This window comes from Candida theae, assembly GCF_024610275.1.
Source record: "Candida theae strain CBS 12239 chromosome Unknown scaffold22, whole genome shotgun sequence".
NCBI lineage: Eukaryota > Fungi > Ascomycota > Pichiomycetes > Serinales > Debaryomycetaceae > Lodderomyces > Lodderomyces theae.
The window spans coordinates 105,440-125,195 of NW_026261494.1; the positions used below are offsets into that span (position 1 = coordinate 105,440).

Genomic DNA, 19,756 nt, shown 5'->3' on the forward strand with positions numbered 1-19,756 from the left:
GAAAAATTCATTCGTTCATTGGCTGTAGTTGCAGTACTGCATATTACACTACCATAATCTATATTGTCTACAGTTGCAAAACGCATCCTTTCTATACCTTCCCAGCCATTACCACTTTGATCCAACTAATATTGCAGTCGGGTCAGTTGGTTTCTCTACTTCATTGAAGTATGTTTTATACAACCTATCTTCATTGACTCCAAATTCTTGCTCAAACGAATTGCTCCATTCAATAAAGGACTGCACTTCCTGTGGATGCAAAGACAAGTCAAAAATTGGCACAGTATTATACTTGGTCAACACTTCATCAATCCAATCCTTCTCGGTAACTTCTTGCGGGGGTCTGATTTGACCACCGCCATTGATACATCCACTAGGACATGCCATTATTTCAACGTAGTCAACTTTAGAAGGGTCGGCTGTTTCTTCCACTAGCAACAGCTCCGTCTTCATCCTTGCTCTTCTGCGCGCAACTAATGGGTTGGTTTTACCTGTACTCTTTCCATCTGGTTTAAGTTTCCTCACTAGATTTTGAATGTTTCTGAATCCATTTACAATTGCTGCACTGGCAATTTTGTCTTCTTTGTACAAAAGTCTCATTTCGTAAACATCTGAATTTTTGCCTCGTATTATCTTCATTGAAAAGTCTGACTCATTATGTCCTTGTAATACCATGTCGTCTTGTAATAATCGAAGGTAGTTGAAAGCGTATCCGCCTGATGCAGAACCGGGATCATTTGACCAGGAGTATTCAACAAATGGCCAGTTATTGGGTGCTACTGACTTGTAAACCTCGCTTACCGGTTTATTTACTATTGGTGGACTTATCTTGGGAACAAGTTGATAATTCTCCTCCTCGAGTAGTGCAATCAATTCCTTTGCTGTCAATACACAATCGACATCTGGAGTTGTGTCTCCAAACATTTCGGGCCTGGCACTTTCCAACTTCTTATCAAAGCACGGCATAATTGACAAATGATAAACTTGTGATTTGGGTACTTCAAAATCATGCGCAGTCAATGTCTTTAATAAACATCCGGTAATCTGTTGTGCTGATTTGACAGTTGAGATCATGGGTAGCACAAATGGGTGAGTCTTTTCAGCATACAATACCCATCCAGGACATATCGACGATAGTATAGGCTTCGAATCTTTACTTTTGTTCGCAATTACATGCTTTGCTTCATTTATCAATGACAATTTCCTGCCTAGTGATGTCCCCACAACATACTTGAACCCCATTTTGTTAACTAGCAAGTCAATCAATAGCTTATCTATAGTCTCCACCAGTAGACCATAAGCCGTAGCCAACGAAGCACGCAGCTGTTGGGATATACTGGCGACAAATATTTTATCATCTGGTGATTTCAATGCCTTTACGAGTTCCTGATGTGAATGCTGCGCAACCAAAACCTCCTCAGCGGATGTTATACATCCTGAGCAAGCAAGACAATCAGCAAGAGAGATTTGAGCTGGTGTCAAGTTGGTTTGTTTGCCATCAATCTTGGATATTTCTAGTGGATTACCCTCGGAATCTATTTGAATTTCAACCTCTCCGTTCTCATTCGCATCTGTTTTGCGGGTTGTGTCCTGTACTGGTTTGATGCATGCTACTCCTGGTGATATAAAGTCATTTAAATCGTCTGCTGATAGTATGGCACTCATTATTGACAAAATCCAATAAGAAAAGTGCAATTACTAAGACAGCGCTTCTTCAGTTTCTCAATTTTATATCTGTTTGATTTTTTTTTTTTATATTTTTTTTTTCGCTTTGATAAGAGATGACTCTATATCCAAACTAGTGTAGTCGAAAAGCTACCTACTCTCTCTAACCTCTTCATCAGGCGGTGTATCATTTTCCTCCTCTTCATCTGCAGTTATGTCCCCCAACTCAAACTCTTCAATGCTAACAGGTGCATACAGCTTGTTTAGCTCTCCATCCTCATCATATCCAACAAGCCTCAAATACAACCAAAGACACAATTGAATCCAGAGGAAAATCAAAAACGCAGCACCAGAGACTATCAATATGTAAGCAGAATGATCCGATCCCAAATCGTGAACCAACTGTAACTGCTCTTCCGTGGCACTCATAAACAAAATACCCGACAAAGTTAAGCCAAATGGGGGAAGGTATTGGAACGTGAGGATCTTTCCCAGCTCACTACAAGCTTTGTCTTTTAGTAAGAATGCAGTTTCAATAATCCTCGTTACTCCAGCACTCATCAATGCAATGCCAAACAAAGCGTGCACTTTGGTGGAAAGCACCGAATGCTGTGAGTGCTGACTCATGGACCAACCAGTAAAAATCAACAACAAGGCTGGAACAAATGACCTGCGATTATTCCTTGACAAATACATCCCTAATAATCCGCCAGCCCACCAGATTATACCCATTGCTGTATGTTGGTAATCGCCCATATTCCATGGTTCTTGTCCCCAACGATGTTCTGTGAAAGTGTTGACAACCCCCCACAACATCATTACAGTTGAATCATAAAACTCTTGTGACTTCAATGTAGGACTGTTATTGTGAAGCTGGTGTGTGCGAATCCAAGGAATTACAAGAACAACTGATAAAATGAAGGAGTATAGAATGAATGCTGAGCCCATGATACCATGTGCTATGCATTGGCCCGTGTGACGACCATAACAGAAGCCGAATAAAGCAATTGGTGCCATGCACACCCTCACCCACCCAGTCAAAACACAAAGTAGTGATACTATTTTGTAGATCTTGTGTGACAACCCATATTCATTGTAGTGCTTGGATAAGTGTGGGTAGAACTTGTTAATGATGAGATTGCTTCCATTGATGAATGTTCCCAAGAAGATTGTAGTGCCCAACAATATACTCAAGAACCAACTCGTGCCCTTTGAAGTTCTGTTTTCGTGATTGTCTTTATTGTCAGGAAAATCCAAAAATAGTGATTCGAAAATGGAATATCCCGTGGAGACGTATTGCAAAAGTAGCGACCAATGTAGTCTATTGGCAAACGCCAAGGAAGTACTGATTGAGGGTATTATTAACAACACAATTAGGGTCAATATCCAATGAAATGCTTTTGATCCGGCATTGATCGGATGAAACTCGGGTCTTTCTTCATCCATGTCCATGTCTGAGTCAGCCAACACAAGCACGGCAAATGAAACCAAAGGCAACACCGCCCTCTTCACATATGTCATTTTGGATTCTCAATGCTAATCCTGGATGATTAACAACAAAAATAAAAATAAAAAATAAAAAATAAAAAAAAAAACAAACTTTTGGCTGATTTTAATATTTGTAAGAGTAAAAGTATTCCTACTCTTCCCTATTTAGGTGTTGAAAGGAAAATTATATGATCCTTGTCGCACGTGACGTTATTTTAAGAACCTCCTTTTAAGAAACTCGAAACGGTAGGACACGTATTGGAGTAGAATGTGATGTATTGCAATATTTCCCAAATACGTTGCGACGAGCTGACACTTGGCGTGTACTGAGGGAAGGTGGTTGAGTTTCTGGGTATTCACTGAATTCCCAGATGTTGACATATTTTTCGCATTGTCTTTGACGTGTCATCTGGGGAGAACATTGAAATACAAATGAGGTACACAAGGGTCTACAAAATACATCGGTGAGTTTGTAAAGATGTAACTACTGGCACTCTGATTGCGGTGATGCGCCACCTGCCACTTGCTACTGTGAAGAAGTTGTTGTATGTATATGTTGAAGAATGTAACAGGTGCACCGCAGTTTCCTTTTTGTGGATTGAAAATTATATTGTTCACCAATTTCTTTTGTTCTGCCAAACAGAGAAATACAGGAAATAAATAAAAAAAAAAAAAAAAAAAAAAAAAAAAAAAAAAAAAAAACAAAAAAAAAAAAAAAAAAAAAAAAAAAAAAAAAAAAAAAAAAAAAAAAAAAAAAATCAACATCAAGAACAACCTACTACGACAAATATACATCTCTTTAGATCCATTGAAAATCCTGTGTGGACGGAAACATAGTAACTTGGTTGAATAAAAGGTCAAGTCCGAAGCTTAGCATCACTGGAAGCTCCAATTTTGAACACAAGAATACTTGTACATTACTTTGGAGGCACAACGACGACAGACACTAAGACGATTTTCCCCACGGTATATATATTCGTTTCGCGAAAAAGCCACCACCAACTTTCTCACTTATACTCAAGACGCTTGTCAAACAATGTTGTCACTAAAGCTGCTACTCTACATATTGATCTACTTGATTAGCTTATCCCATCAATTTCAAATTCCGCCCAGGGACTATGAAAACAAAAACTACTTTTTAGTAGAGTTGAACACAGCCAAGTCACAAAAGCCTTTGCTAGACTTTATACTGAAGCACAATGACCACTACAGCTTTGAGCATCAATTACAGTCCATGGACAACTTTTATGTCTTCAGTATAGACAAGCTGCATCCACATAACACATTCCTTGGCAACCACAACTCCAACAACTACAATAAACTCAAAAGATCCCTTGGATTCGAACATGTCCATGATGACTTGGTGAATGACGTATCGTCGTTGCATTTATTACCACCAAAGAAGTTGACCAAAAGGCTACCTGTGCCTATGGAGGCTAGGGACGATACACCACCAAAGGGGCAATCTCCAACTGACAAGGCGCATCAAAAGTATGCCCAAATAGCTTCGAAATTGGGTATCAAAGATCCCGAATTTGGCTCACAATGGCATTTGTTTAATTTGCAGTATCCGGGCCATGATGTCAATGCCACCGGTCTTTGGTTAGAAGATGTGCTAGGTCAGGGAATAGTCACTGCGATTGTTGACGATGGTTTGGACGCAGAAAGTGAGGATTTGAAAGCAAATTTCAATGCTAAGGGATCGTGGGATTTCAATGACAATGGACCACTTCCGTTGCCACGGTTGTATGACGATTATCACGGAACAAGGTGTGCTGGTGAGATTGCCGCCGTAAAGAATGATGTCTGTGGTGTTGGGGTTGCATACAAATCTCAAGTTAGTGGGATAAGGATTTTGTCGGGTCCCATTACTGCCGCTGATGAGGCTTCAGCGTTGGTGTATGGTTTGGACACGAATGATATTTATTCATGTTCTTGGGGGCCAACTGATAATGGTAGGACCTTGAGTGAGCCCGAGGTTGTTGTGAAGAAGGCAATGTTGAGGGGGATTCAAGAGGGAAGGGGTGGTAAAGGTGCCATTTATGTTTTTGCATCGGGGAATGGTGGAAGATTTTCTGATTCTTGTAACTTTGACGGATACACCAACTCCATCTACTCCATTACTGTTGGAGCTATAGATTATAAAGGATTGCATCCTTCATATTCCGAATCGTGCTCTGCAGTCATGGTGGTTACGTATTCATCTGGATCAGGAGAACATATACACACGACTGACATCAAAAAGAAATGTAGTGCACTGCATGGAGGAACTTCTGCTGCTGCACCTTTAGCGAGTGGGATCTTCTCATTGGTACTTGGAGCAAATCCGAATTTAACTTGGAGAGATTTGCAATATATTAATGTGTTGAGTGCTGTACCAGTGAATGAAGAGGATGGAAATTATCAAACTACCGCATTGAACAGGAAGTACTCCCATATGTATGGGTATGGAAAGATAGACGCTTATAAGATGGTGGAGTTTGCAAAGACTTGGAAAAATGTCAAGCCTCAGTCGTGGCATTATTGTGATAAGCTTGAAGTTAATCAAGAGCTTTCATTAAACCAGCCACAACAACAACAACAAAAAAGAAATGACAAAGTCATCACTTCTAAGGTCACTGTCACAAAAGAGGACTTAAAAGTGATGAACTTTGAAAAGATTGAACATGTCACAGTTAAAGTCAATATTGATTCTTCATTCAGGGGCAGAACAGGGGTGAGATTAGTGTCACCCAGTGGAGTAGTTAGTGATTTGGCAAGATTCAGGCCTCTTGATTCAAGCTCAAGAGGATTTCAAGATTGGACATTCACCAGTATTGCACATTGGGGTGAAGACGGCCTAGGTGAGTGGACACTCGAAGTGTTTGGTGATTCCCAACCCGTCAATATGAAATTGGTTAATTGGCAACTTCGCTTTTTTGGTACCACCATTGATGCGTCAAAGGTGGAGACGTTTGATATTGAAAAGGATTACAGTCAAGTGAGAAGAGATAGACTTGAGTCTGAAAGAAAACACGCAACGGAGAGTAAGTCTTCGTCTACTGTAGCACTGTCATCTTCGACTCCCCAAGAATCTTCTTCATCGGTTCAAGAGCAGGTGCCGTCATCCAGTACTCCTGGTGGAGCCACAACCACGTTTGAAGCTGATCAATCCTCGACAAGTGTGGCTGATTCTGCTCCTACTAGCAAAACAGAGCCAACTTCTTCAACCACTGGATCCGAAACTCCACAGACAGAAGAAGGGGAACATGTTTACGGAAAAGACCGTACGGGACAATACTTGATGGGGTTAGCAGGTATAGGATTCATTGTTGTTGTTGTCATTATAATCATCCAAAGTAGAAACCACAGTACTCGACGTCGCAGAAGAACAGGGGAGAATTACGAATTGATTGAATATGATTCAGATGATGACTCTGACAATGATCTTGAGGGGTATGATGACGACGATGAAACAGGATTGACTCGTGAAGATAGAAGGCTGGATCAAGCTAGAGATCGGTTATTTGAAGATTTCAATGCTGAGTCGTTGCCGGATTATAATTCTGATATGTTCAAGATTGGTGGAGAAGATGAGGTGGGTGAAGGTGAAGGTGAAGGTGAAGGTGAAGGTGAAGGTGAAGGGGATGCTGGGAAGAAGCTGACTAATGGTGATACTAAAGATCAAAAGAGTAATAGTGACGGTAAATAATAGATTTGGGATTCTAAATAGATGGTAAAACTTTTGGTGTTGATGCAAACGCCTCAACAATGGGACCCTCTGTGTTTTATAGGGAGGTTACAGTGCACGTTCGAAACTGAATAAATTTATTAGTCATTTATTATTTGTTTGAAGGAAAATTGCTCTTTCTCCTTAGTTTCCCGTATTAAAAAAAATATTAAAAATTGTCTATAAAGTGATTCCAAGAAATGAATATGCAAGATTTTTTTGAGTCAGTTAGCAGTAGCAGCAGTGGCAGCAGTGGCAGCAGTGGCAGCAGTGGCAGCAGTGGCAGTGGCTTCCAGTTTTATGACTGGTCGACGTAAGCATCTATTTTCTAATAGCAAAACCGAAGTAGTCACCCAAGAACGAGCCTTCGAACTTGTTTTCAAATTTTTGAGCGTTAGCCTTGATATCAGCCATGATTTGAGCTTCTTTTTCAGCGGCAGTCATCTTGATTGATGGTTGTTGACGTTGTTGAGTAGCGAGCATTGTTGTTTTTACGTAATTGAAGATGTGTGTTTGTTATTGAACGTTGAACTTGTTTATGAGAAATAATTGATACTAAACTTTCGAAATGTAGAGATTCTTTGATGGGTTTATATACAATTTCTTGAATATGCTATGACTAAGAGAAGGCGTCGTTTGGATCCTCGAGGTAGTAAAAAAAATTTGCATTGATATTATTGTTGTACCTTTTTGTGGTTGGAATGGGTGGATGGAAGTATTAAAGTTTAATAACATGCACTTTTGTGTTGAGATATGGGTCCAGTCCTTCCGTACTACCGCAGGCTGTGTGTTGTGTGCAAGGTATAATTGGCTATGTGAACATAGTTTTTCCGAAGAAAATTTCTTTTTTTTTTTTTTGCTTACATTTTGTTACTCCTATGTTCTTTCAAAGAAAACGCCTCACAGATATTATTTATTATTATATTTTTTTTTTTTGCAAAGGTAGTGTGACTAATTTAAAAGACTTCCGTTCATACGAAGGAAGATGTGTCAAATCTAGAAACCCTCAATAAACAATAAGTGACCCCTTAACAAGACATTGACTTCCATTCATCCATGTTACCCTGTACAAGGTGTAATATGTGGGAATGAGTACAATCGCTAGAGCTAAGCTAAAGCAAGTTAAGCTAGAGTACTCCGATTGTTGAGTTTTAATTTTAAAGACAAAATCTCACAGCGTATAAGTTTTGGGGGGGACAAGTATTGTTTAGAAACGTTTTTGATTGGTTTACAAAGAGGGAAAGAGGTTGTGTTTACGGCACACGCGTAAGAAAAGAGGGGTAAAACTATGCGAATTGTATTTTGCTGTTACAAATTGTAAGTAATCCCCACCCAACAAAAAGAAATTAAACTGAGTCAATTTTTTTTAATTTTTTTTCTTTTTTTTTTTTATTTTTTTTTTTCAGCTTTTGCTCCATTTCGGAGTTCTGGAGAAATAGAAGCAAACAAATTACCGCAAAAATGGCAAGTTTCTGGTACCACAAAGCTCTCGGGAGTCTGAAGTACCAGAATGCACTCCTGTTTTATTACCTCTCTGTGAATAAGTAGCGCGGCTATTAAGGGTGGTTTCTTGTTTGATCCTACTACACATGAAAATACAAAATTGCTGGTGCACGTGATCCTGCATCACGTGATTGCCTGATAAGGAACACTTAAGGAATCTACCTTTTACATTTACAATTTGGTAAACGAGACTTACTGAGTTTTCTTAACATACTTATTGTCAATGTAGGTTGTTTTTCTATCGAGGTGGCTCTCCAAGTAAGAACAAAGTAAGCATATATCTATACTTATAGAATAATATATTTGGCATACAACTTCGCACAAAAATTGTCATGCAAAATAACTGCCACAACTTGTTTAAATATATACCTCTCACTACTTACATACCCTCCCTTATGCTTTTGGTTTTAACTTTCTCGTTGAACCAACCATTTAACCCATCTCTCGGGTTCACAGTCTTGTTGTCTTTACACTCGAAAACACAATCATTGACTCTAATATACTCTATTCCCGGATTAATATTGAGATAAAATAACGCAACATGTTGCACTCTGAACCATTTATCAAACACTGTGGGATGGACCATGCCAAGACCCAAATTTGGTGCACCACCAGCTTTAGCTCCTAATATTTCCAAAAACTTGAGTTGCTTCTGTGACGTAATTAGCTCAACTAGTCCATTCATATTTGTTGTGTTATTGATTCGAAGACTGGTTAAATTGAGCGAGGATAAAACCGAATAGAATTCAGATGGAGGATCATACAAATAATCGACAACCATTTCCAAAGGTATATCATAGATCTCGGAAGAAAGTTTTGTCAAGCAGTGGTGTTTTGCAATTGCTTGTGCTAGCTCGACGGAGCTCTGTGTTCCAGATACGATGTCAAGGGATTCTAATTGTGGAAGACTCAGCACAAAGTCCGCAGTCGCATCTCCTCTTTCGCCTGATATATTCAATGATAAATGACGAAGACGTTGAAACCTTGATGCTAGACGTGATAGGAACGAGTCTTCGAGTGTTGAAACAAATCCCCTCACTAGAAAGAACTGCAAATTCAGTAAATTAATCGCCTTGGATAGGGTATCGGCGTCCTCCGGTCTCACTCTAATATCGAACAACGAAAGTGATGTCAAATTGGGTAAATGTTTCAAAGCACTCCTCTCAAACACCATTTGGAAAATATCCATGCTGCCGCCCAATTCCATAAAATCAAGAGACAAAACACGTAGTTTGTCATTTACTTTCCCTCCACCGCTGACATTCAACAGTACTAGATCAACCACTTGCTGCAAGATTGGCAGCGATCGAAAATGCTGGATTTGAAAATTGCTTAAATTGGGAAAGGATAATGATGTATGATTTGTGTGTGTGTTTATCACGGGGATTGTGTATTCAAACCTGAGAATTAACGTTGTTATGAGATGCTTCTTAGGTAATTGATTCAATAACTGTATTGGGAAATTGTAATCTAACCAAATTAAATTGTGCAAATGATGAAGGTTTTTAAACACTGGAATAAAGTCTTTAATGAGATTATCCCAAAAAAATGCTCCTGGGAGACCCTTACAGGAAAGGGAATAAATCTCATTGCTGTAGTCCGGGTTCTTGTTGAGGATTTTCAAAAACACTTTCAAATTGTATGAACTCTTGATGTATGTTACTCCGGCGGTTCTAAGTTCGTGAGCGAATATATTGAACAGCGGGTCAATGATTATACAATGATATAACCCTGGTCTGCATATCCTGTACATTCGCAGACTAGTACGGCACATGTTCAACAAATCAAATTGGGATAGATTGCCAATAACCTTTTCAATGATATCAATTGGCAAATTGGTAAAGTCAAAGTTCTTTATCTGCCCTTCTTCAACTGGATGGTCATTGTCGGTATTGGTATATGTCAATGCAGACCTGCCATATTGTAAGGGAGCCTTACTGTATCCAATAGGCTTGTTGAGAGCCGTAAAGTCCATAAGTCACCAGCACCTGATTTTTGATAAGCAATGATTCTAAAAGTTTTTTTGAACCCCCATCAAGTTTGTGTCATTGATAAAAAGTGGAGAGCAATCTGGAACGTGATAAGCACGTGGTACATCTCAACAGTTAGGTTCCCAGCCAACTCACTCACAGACGAAGATCGAGGAAACATAAGAGTATCGTTGAGTCCCTCAGTAGCATATCCTTCCTTAGCTAGCCTCGTGTGCCCTTATCCTGAGCCTAACACATCTCAAAGCTACCCAACGCACCCCAGAGTGTGAACATTCCATTATGTAACTACTGACATAATACACCGTGCCTTTCGGCGGAAGAAGAAGAAAAAAAAAAAAACAAATATCAACTACGTGGAACGCAAGTCAGTGCTTCACAATCAATCAATTTGGTTAGCTTTTTCAACAGCAATGGCAGATGCGGAAGACATAGAGAAACGATTGGAAGAAGAAATTGGTAATCTATCCACACGCTTGGTTACTGCTGTCAACAGGCAGGTTGAATTGGAGGAAACTGTATTGCACCTACGCAAGACTATCAATGATCTACAATCTAAGAATGCAGTTTTGACTAAAAGTGATGAAAACTATCAAATGATTTTACCGAAATATCTCAAGCTTCAGGAAGATTATAAGGAGGCGAACATCAGAAAGGAAGTTGTTGAGAATGAGAATAAGAAATTGAATATCGAAGTTGAAGAGTTGACCTCCTCCTTGTTTGATGAAGCAAATACAATGGTTTCAAACGCTTCAAGAGAAACTTATAATTTCAAGATCAAAAACAAGAAATTGTTTGAAGAGATTGATGAAAAGAATATCATTATAAGTAATCTACAGGATCAGTTGCAAGATTTGAAACAGATGTTTCTCAAAATGGAAGACAAACAGCGTGTATTGTTGTTCTCAAGTCATAATGGCACCCCCAAGCTCGATCAAAAGGAGTCCAGCCTTGACAATGCTTCTGTTGGGGATGATGATTACCAAACACAACAATTGTCGAGCAGTCTATACGCCCCGTTGATTACGTCTTTACGATTTGATTTAAATAACTACAATAAGGATTTCAAAGGGTTTGTCTATACTTTGATCAAACCAGCTTTCACCCTTGATTTAGCCCACTTGAAGAACCTCGCTTTTTTTAAACAAATTTGGACGGATGAGATTGAGAATACCGTTGCGCATATACCTAACCTCCCATTTACCACATTACTCAATCGATGGCAAAAGTACAAGGTGTTTTGGAGCTCACTTATTGAAGGAAGGGTCTCTATTGAACCAGTAAAAGGGTATAGCGAAGGAAGTTTGAAGCATGCAAATGAAAAAGAAGTTGATCCTGAATTGTTGTCGGTTACTATCAAGGATCCTTGTTCCTTTTGTGGAGAATCGAGGAGCACCTCTTTGGAACATTGTCGTCTTCATCTTTACAAGATTTTTGAAGTGGATGAGGTGATGGTTGCTTCTTACCCCTTGTGTCATTATTGTGTTTTAAAATTGCGCAATTTGTGCGATTTCTTTGCCAAATTAAGGGTTATCAAGTCTAATGTATTCAAGTTGAAGCAGCTACATCTTTTTGATGAGTATGCAAACCGTGCAGCAGTAACAAGTACCATTGGCTCGAATTTTTATAAACGGGCGAGCACAAGCTCATCGTCTGGTACTAGACCAACCACAAGCTCATCCACGGGAGTAGGAGTAGGAGCAGCAGTAGCAGCAGCAGCAAGTGATCCGGATTTGACAAATGGTCATGTATACGATTTGAATTTGGATGATGAGGAAGAATCAAAATTGATCAAGATTTACCTTTTGCTTGCGCAAAGCAGGCTCAAGATATTTTATTCTAAATTAGGATTGAGAGAGAGCGTTAATCGTTTGAACGAGTTGAATATTGAGGAAATACATTATGAAGCATTTTCGAGTTTGATACCGGACAGAGGAGAGAGAAGGGGTGCTAGTAGAGAGTCTGACACTACGACAAGCAAATCCTTTGATGCAACCACATTGAGTCCGAGCGATACCTCTGCTGCAAAAAAGTCATTTGATTCGGTTGCTGCTAGAAAGTCAATTGAGGAAGAGGAAAGAACAGAAACTGTAGAATCAAACGAATCGATGAATGCTGACGAAATCAAAGAGTCGGCACCAGTGTCGAATGACACTAGCACCTCATACAAGATCGTCCCGCCATCGTCAGTGAGCAAGTCAGAAGGTCCGCAATTGGCAACTCCTGAAGACGATTCCGATGCCCGTGAGTTTGAAGACGCAAAGACCGAATGGAGATCAGAGCCAAAACTGGAAGAATCGAAACCTCGGCAAGATGCGAATGAACCTACGCTGAAACCGAGTCTGGGATCAAACCTGGCAATTAGTTCACCGGAAAAAGGAAAGCCTCAAGCAGAGCTCACAGAGGCCCAATTAATCCTACAAAAAATGAAGACTAAACCAAACAGTCCAGAGGCAAAGAGTAACAATGGGTTGAAACGGTCGAAATCCAAGAGCAAACAATTCAAAGCCAAGATGGATAAAGAGTTGGATCAAACACTTGAAATGTTGGCTGAGAATATGGAGGCTGATGGAAGCCAACATTAGGGCTATGTAAAGAAGGTGAGGCTCAGATGATTTCAATGGATATTCTGTTTGAACATGAGGTATACACGATATATGTTGTGTAGTCTCAATCAACTGAAGTTTGGCTTTGCCTGGGTTGTAAAGTCACTCAAGCAGCCGCTTTGCAACTTCCTTAAAAGACAACACCTGTTTCAGCTCAATTCCGTTGATGTATCGATGTGGATTCGTGATATTTTCTTAATAGTATATTGCTCGCGTTCCACCCGTAGACTTCGTGACCTACTCTCATTTTAACTTGATCAAACGACGACGACTTTGAAAAGTTTTGTGCATGGCTCGTCCGTCAAATTGCCCCATAAACAACCATAACCAGCGCGCGTGTAGATTTCTGCAGGTGGCAATGGGAGGTTTTTTTTTTCACTATTATTATTCTTATTACCGATTTCCTACAATTTGCTCAATAACCCCAACGACCACTGCTCTCGACTCGGTGATCACCAGCTGTGAGCTCTTCGTGTGTCTCCGTTATACTTGTGTATCAGAACGAGGCTACATCCATTGTTCTATTTGGCTGCTGCCCTGTTCTTAATCGCTTGCTTTTTTTTGGCAGTGGCGATTTCTATTGTCTGTCAATTAGAAGCTTTGTGCAACAAATTTAATTCTAACCATTAGACTGAACCAAAAGTGTGCCAGAGGCGGATTTAAAAGAGTTAAATTCAAAAGACGCGTTTCTGGTGGATAAGACGGTGCTTAGTATGATTAAAGCATCCTTGAGGTGGTCTTCAATTACTTGCAGTTTTGAATGAGAGTGTTTATGTCGTTGTAATGCACAGCATTAAAAGAATTCGTTTAATTGTCCCCTCTCAAATTAAGTAGAAAAAAGATGGTTCTTTAAATATTCCCTCTCATCTGCTCAAAACAGAGTCCACGATAAAGCTCTCTCTCTGTGTGTGTTATCCATTGTATAGAATGTGTTTCCACTGTGTTTTGAAATATTTCTCTCCCTAAAGAACTTCTCTCTTTCTTTCTTTTTAACATATGTAAGGACTAATATTTTTTTTTTCTCTCTCTCTCTCTCTCTCTTTTGCTTTTGTCGTCGTTTTCAACATTTACAACCAAAAATCAGTTACCTTTGGCCACCTCCGAACACAACTGACTATTGTATCCACAACCCTCTAGTCAGTCCTGTAACTCATATCAAACAGTCATAGGAGCTACATTGTCCATATACCATCAATTACATATCCCCAGAGTGAGTGCATAGGGAACTACACCAGACAATGAAAAGGAAGCCTGTGGGTTCCTTCAACAACAGCCCTCCCTCTAGTAACCCTTATCAACAACAAACGAGTTTTAGTAGTCAATATACTTCACAGGCAAATGATGAACTAAGTCGATCTCAATCTTATTCGTCAACTGCGTCAAACGAGCAACATCAATCAGACTCGGCATCTGACATGGGTGCTAGTGCTAGTGCTGGTGGAGGTAACAGCATTCGCAAAACTTCCAGTTCCATGTTTGGCCTAAAACGACATAGAGATAAGGACATTCAGCCACGGCTGGCCCATATTCCACATCACAAGAATGAGAGTTTATCAGATGTGTCGTCGACAGACTCTGCAAGCATTCTATCAGCTGGTACGCAGCTGTCATCACATAGTAGACGGCTGTCGCAAAATCCATTTCAGCAGCAGTTGCAGTATCAACAACAAACTTATCTGCAACAAGCAACAAACCCACATCATCATCATCTGCTGGTGCTGCTGCTGCACAGTCTACCGCAGCACCAAAACTCACAATTTACTTCTGCAAGATCAGCCTCAGCGGCAAACCCGACCCCGTACTCGAATCCTCCTCCGCATACAAGGAAGTCATCCGCTTACTCTGTATCTACAATGGGTGCAGAAAAAGCGGCTTTCAATCCCTATGATACCCCAACGCAATTGTCTCGTCAGCAAACTAACGCCACGACAACGAGCGCGAATCTATTAAGCAGAATGTCAACAAATATATCACTCAACTCTGCTATGAGACCTAACAGGAGCTCTACAGACGGGGTTGAAAAGTTTCATGTAGATCGTCCATCTTCTGCTTTGGAAATTGACAAAATGTTTAAAGTCTTGTTGGAAAAAATAAATGTAAAGGCTTTACCGCCACAAGCAGCAAGAGACTTGTTAAACTACGACACAGATAGAAAGTGGACGATGATTGAACAGGATATACGTGGCGAGTATGAACGACAGCTCAAGTCAACTAGTGAGGTACCGGCGACTTATGCCCAATTATTGAGAAATCACACAATCACATCATCTCAATTAAAATATTTATGGGTACAATTACGAAGTGAGCCTATACCTTGGATACGAGAGTTTATTCATGACTTTAAAGGCGATGCTTTGCTATCGGTGTACTTGCAGAAACTTCGTGCTGGAATGGAATCGCAGCTGATCATCTCCTACAAAGATGACGTGTTTGACAGGGAGCATTACGTTATGCGTTGTTTGAAATGTGTCATGAATCAAAAGTTGGGAGCAGAAAGGATAAAAACCGATGTCGACTTAGTTGTGAATGCAGTCATTGCCAGTCTTTTATCACCGAAATTGATACTGAGAAAATTGGCATCCGATGTGCTTACGTTTGTTATATCATACAAATCTAATAACACTAGACGGTATCAGAAAGTTCTCGACGCTGTGGATTCATTGAACGAGAAGGTGTATAATGATTTCGAAGACTATGATGAAAACAACCCAAGTAAGCCAAGAGACTTGATTCGCAAACAACCACCAGCCAGGTGCAAGCGTTTTGAGGTGTGGTTGGGTTTAGTCGAGAGAACTGTTGATGCCACAGGTAAGTTTAATTCAAATGTCGGCGAAAGAGAAGAAATTAAATCACAGTACGTCGGATCTACGTCCAAGGAAAGCAACTTTCCTGAATATTGTGAAGCAACAATGTTATTTATAAACGTCATACTTGATAATGCTCCAGATTTGAGAGCGAGATTCCAATTACGAGGACAGTTCCAGGCAGCTGGTTTGCATCGGTTGCTCAGCAAGTTCCAATCCTTACAATTTTCTCAAGTCAACAAACAAATAGAAAGGTTTCTGGCGCTGGCTAGGGATGATGAAGAGGAAATGAAAATTGTGCTGGGCTTCGATGGCGATTTGAATTTCAATGATCCCATTGATTTGGTAAGGTCATTATGGGACAATTTTAGAGAATCCGAAAATCAAAGCCACTTTCTCAGTGCCATGCAACATTTGTATCTCATTCAGTCTGAAAAGAAAAATAACAAGCAAGAGCTCGGTCAGAACTTGCGCATCCTCGACAGCATCATACAGAACTTGTCATCTCACCAAAGTAGTGATGAAAATGCGGCTTTGAATATTGCCATAAATAAATTGTACGCCAATATGAGCACGGATGATCAGTACAGGCGTGCGTTGGAGGAGGTAAAGTACTATAGAAAGGTTGCTGAGGAAGCAACCGCAGAACGTGAAGAAATGGCAAGACAGGTTGAAATGGGTGCCGAGGGAATGATTACAAGTTTGAAGAATGAAGTCACCGAGCGAGAACTAATCATTGAAAGATTTAGAAGAACCAACGAGGAGATGAAGGAAGAAATTAACAACTTAAAGACCAAATACATGCGTGAAAAACAAGAGCAAGAGCTTGAAATGAGAGAGTTTTTGGTCATGTTGAATAGTGGTGATATTGAAACTTCAGTCTCCAAAAAGGGCAAGAGAACGACAGCATCATTGAAAACATCGAATGCGGAGTTGGCGAACAGGTTGAGGAAGCAAATCCACCGCCGTAGGGCCGAGTCGAGGTTAGATAATAAACGTTTAGGCACCCAAGTGGAACCGCTGAAAAGGTTGAGAGCCTTGAGAGACCAAATGGGGGACATTGAGAACATGGCTCGAGAATTGGAAATGACTGATTTTGAGACATATACTGAACCCCAGATGGAGGAGCAAAGTCCTTCAGAACCGGAAATTGTTGACATTGTTTCGGAATCAGAATCAGAATCAGATGTTGAGTCAGAGCCAGAACAAGAGTCTCAAATTGTCTTGCCACCGATCCCGTCGCCAGGAAAGAAGCGAGGAATGCGCCAAGATGATTTAACGAAGCTTGATGGATTGAGGAAAAAGTTGTATAACTTGCAAAGTGAGTCGAATGATATCATGAAGTTTAACACCAGTTCCATGTTCAACAAACAAAAATACCTCGCGGTTGAGAGATTGCAAGAGTTGGAGTCTAGCTTCAAGGACTTTAATATTGATTTCAGTATTCAAAATGAGGAGGATTATTCTTTCACATCCAGTGCCGACGACTCAATTAAGGACAAAACAAAGGAAGTGTTGGGAGAAGTTGAGAGATTACGAGATGAGTTGAGAAAGCAATTAGCTGAAGCGAATAAACCGAAGTCGCCAAAGAAGAGAAGCTCCGTGATGAACAGATTAGAGGACAAATACATGAAGGGCCAAGTACAAACCAATGCTGATGTTACAAGAGGAGATACAAAAGAGCACAAGAGAGTAAACAGAATGACAACAATTGGCTCAATGGATCCACAATTCCTTAAAGAGTTGAGTAACAAAGTGCACTTGGCGGAACCGATTGACGCCTCTGTGGTAAATAAGGAAGCTTCTACGAAATCGCCCAAGAAGGTAGATGAGCCCAATTTGCAAGCGCCAAATGGCGATTTTGAACCCAAGCAATCCTCTGATGACTCCACATCTACAGCAAAAGTAGCTGCACCATCACCACCACCTCCTCCTCCTCCTCCTCCACCTCCTCCTCCTTTACCACCTTTGTTGGGAGGCGAGACAACCAAGCCAGTTTCTGCTCCGCAGCAGCCTGCCCTTCCTCCTCCACCACCACCACCACCACCATTTTTGAATGGGTCATCATCAGCACCTCCAGCACCTCCTGCACCTCCTGCGCCTCCTGCGCCTCCATTTCCACCACCATTGCCAAGTGCCACGTCATCCAGGAACTCGCCACAGCTTTCTTCCCCAGCATCATTGGTCTCTCCAATCTTTGGAAATCTTCCACGACCAAAGAAGAAATTGAAACAATTGCACTGGGAAAAGATTGATCATACAGAAGTTGACAATTCATTTTGGAAGGAACCAAGTTCCGGCTCACTTGCTACTGAATTGATGTCAAAAGGTGTGTTTGATGAGATTGAACTCATTTTCGCTGCTAAAGAAATCAAGAAATTGGCATCAAAGAAGAAAGAGGACATAGATAAGGTGTCTTTCTTATCCAGGGATGTTTCTCAGTTATTCAGTATTAACTTGCATGCATTCAGTTCGTTATCGGACGAAGAACTAGTCATGAAAGTGTTGAGATGCGATAAGGATGTTGTCACCAACTTAAGCGTGCTTGAATTTTTTGGAAAAGATGAGATAACAGAAATCACAAATTCAGCAGTAAGAAACTTTGAGCCATATTCAACTGACTACAAAAGCGACCAGATTACGAAGCCAGACAAAGATCCATCGGAACTCCAGAGACCTGATAGAATCTTCTTGGAATTGATGTATAATTTGCAGCATTACTGGAAGTCAAGAACCAGAGCCTTGTCCGTTATTGCCCAATACGAAAAAGATTATGAAGATCTTGTTTTCAAACTCCGAGCTATAGATGAATCTGTTGACAGTATAAAAAACTCGAAGCACTTGAAGGGGGTTTTTGAAATAATTTTGATTGTGGGAAATTACATGAATGATTCGTCGAAGCAGGCCCGCGGATTCAAGTTGAGTTCATTGCAACGATTAAGTTTTATGAAGGATGAGAAGAATAGTATGACCTTTTTGCACTATGTTGAGAAACTTATTCGAACTCAATACCCGGAGTATCTTGAGTTCCTTGATGAGCTAGCAAAGTGTCACGAAACCGCAAAGTATTCAATCGAACACATTTATAACGATTGCAAAGAATATGTTCAGAGTATCAAAAACGTACAGAGCTCGGTCGATATTGGAAACTTGTCGGATATATCCAAGTTTCATCCGCTGGATCGGGTTTTGAAGACAGTTTTGCCTGCATTACCTAAAGCGTCGAGAAAAGCGGGATTACTTCGTGACCAGGCCGATCTTACAATGAAGCAATTTGAAGACTTGATGCTTTATTTTGGTGAGGATGCGCAAGATCTGTTTGTGAAGAATTCGTTCATCAGCAAGTTCACAAGCTTTATGAAGGAGTTTAAACGTGCCCAAACCGAAAACTTGAAACGTGAGGAAGAGATCCGAATTTATGAGCAAAGGAAAAAATTGGCCGAATCTGCAACTAAGAAAAATGGCAGTGGTAATGCGACTCCAAGTGATACCACTGAAAATGACGAAGACGAGGGTGTTATGGATTCATTATTGGAAAGATTGAAGGCTGTGGGTCCAGCTAAAGGGGAACCATCTTCTGCTAGGAAGAAAGCTTTAATGAGGCGTCAAATCTTGGAGAATAGTCGTAAATATTCCAATGATGGACTGACATCCCCCACAAAATCTGGTTCCTTTGATTTTACAAGAGATGTTTCAGAAGGATCGGACTCACTTGGTGAAGAAAACGTTGATGTTTTGGATAAGGACCATAATGGCACTGAGGATAGCAATTCTGGGGAGAAAGACGCGCCCATTGGATCAAGAGCAAAAAATTTGTTGCAGGAACTTCGTAGTGCCCATGAAGAAGGTCAACAGGGGGAAATAACAGCCCAACAGTACAGACTCGAAAGGCAACGCAGAAAACAACAAGCTGAGGTCGAGGTTGAAGCCGAGTCAAAATAGCTAAACTTTAAATACCCCTCTATACGTATACACATTACATATACATATACG

General features: G+C 40.4%; 7 protein-coding genes across 7 annotated transcripts; 3 read left to right on the plus strand and 4 right to left on the minus strand. All coding sequences in view use genetic code 12, as the record gives it.

The window, feature by feature from the left end:
* Positions 1-108: 108 nt before the first annotated feature.
* Positions 109-1,665, minus strand: NAR1 (Nar1p; the record flags this gene model as incomplete). Its single annotated transcript, XM_051754782.1, has 1 exon — positions 109-1,665. The coding sequence occupies one exon, from the start codon at positions 1,663-1,665 to the stop codon at positions 109-111; it is 1,557 nt and encodes a 518-aa protein (XP_051606304.1).
* Positions 1,666-1,815: 150 nt separating this feature from the next.
* Positions 1,816-3,186, minus strand: KGF57_005193 (uncharacterized protein; the record flags this gene model as incomplete). Its single annotated transcript, XM_051754783.1, has 2 exons — positions 1,816-2,524; positions 2,864-3,186. The coding sequence occupies 2 exons, from the start codon at positions 3,184-3,186 to the stop codon at positions 1,816-1,818; spliced, it is 1,032 nt and encodes a 343-aa protein (XP_051606305.1).
* A 1,003-nt stretch (positions 3,187-4,189) lies between these two features.
* Positions 4,190-6,844, plus strand: KEX2 (kexin; the record flags this gene model as incomplete). The annotated part of the gene is made up of 1 exon (XM_051754784.1): positions 4,190-6,844. The coding sequence occupies one exon, from the start codon at positions 4,190-4,192 to the stop codon at positions 6,842-6,844; it is 2,655 nt and encodes an 884-aa protein (XP_051606306.1).
* A 242-nt stretch (positions 6,845-7,086) lies between these two features.
* KGF57_005195 (uncharacterized protein) lies at positions 7,087-7,345 on the minus strand (the record flags this gene model as incomplete). Its single annotated transcript, XM_051754785.1, has 2 exons — positions 7,087-7,183; positions 7,224-7,345. The coding sequence occupies 2 exons, from the start codon at positions 7,343-7,345 to the stop codon at positions 7,087-7,089; spliced, it is 219 nt and encodes a 72-aa protein (XP_051606307.1).
* Positions 7,346-8,744: 1,399 nt separating this feature from the next.
* Positions 8,745-10,340, minus strand: KGF57_005196 (F-box protein; the record flags this gene model as incomplete). The annotated part of the gene is made up of 1 exon (XM_051754786.1): positions 8,745-10,340. One exon carries the CDS (start codon positions 10,338-10,340, stop codon positions 8,745-8,747), a length of 1,596 nt encoding a protein of 531 aa, XP_051606308.1.
* Positions 10,341-10,766: 426 nt separating this feature from the next.
* Positions 10,767-12,938, plus strand: SEC2 (guanine nucleotide exchange factor; the record flags this gene model as incomplete). The annotated part of the gene is made up of 1 exon (XM_051754787.1): positions 10,767-12,938. The coding sequence occupies one exon, from the start codon at positions 10,767-10,769 to the stop codon at positions 12,936-12,938; it is 2,172 nt and encodes a 723-aa protein (XP_051606309.1).
* A 1,259-nt stretch (positions 12,939-14,197) lies between these two features.
* On the plus strand, positions 14,198-19,705 carry BNI1 (formin; the record flags this gene model as incomplete). The annotated part of the gene is made up of 1 exon (XM_051754790.1): positions 14,198-19,705. One exon carries the CDS (start codon positions 14,198-14,200, stop codon positions 19,703-19,705), a length of 5,508 nt encoding a protein of 1,835 aa, XP_051606310.1.
* Positions 19,706-19,756: the final 51 nt, after the last annotated feature.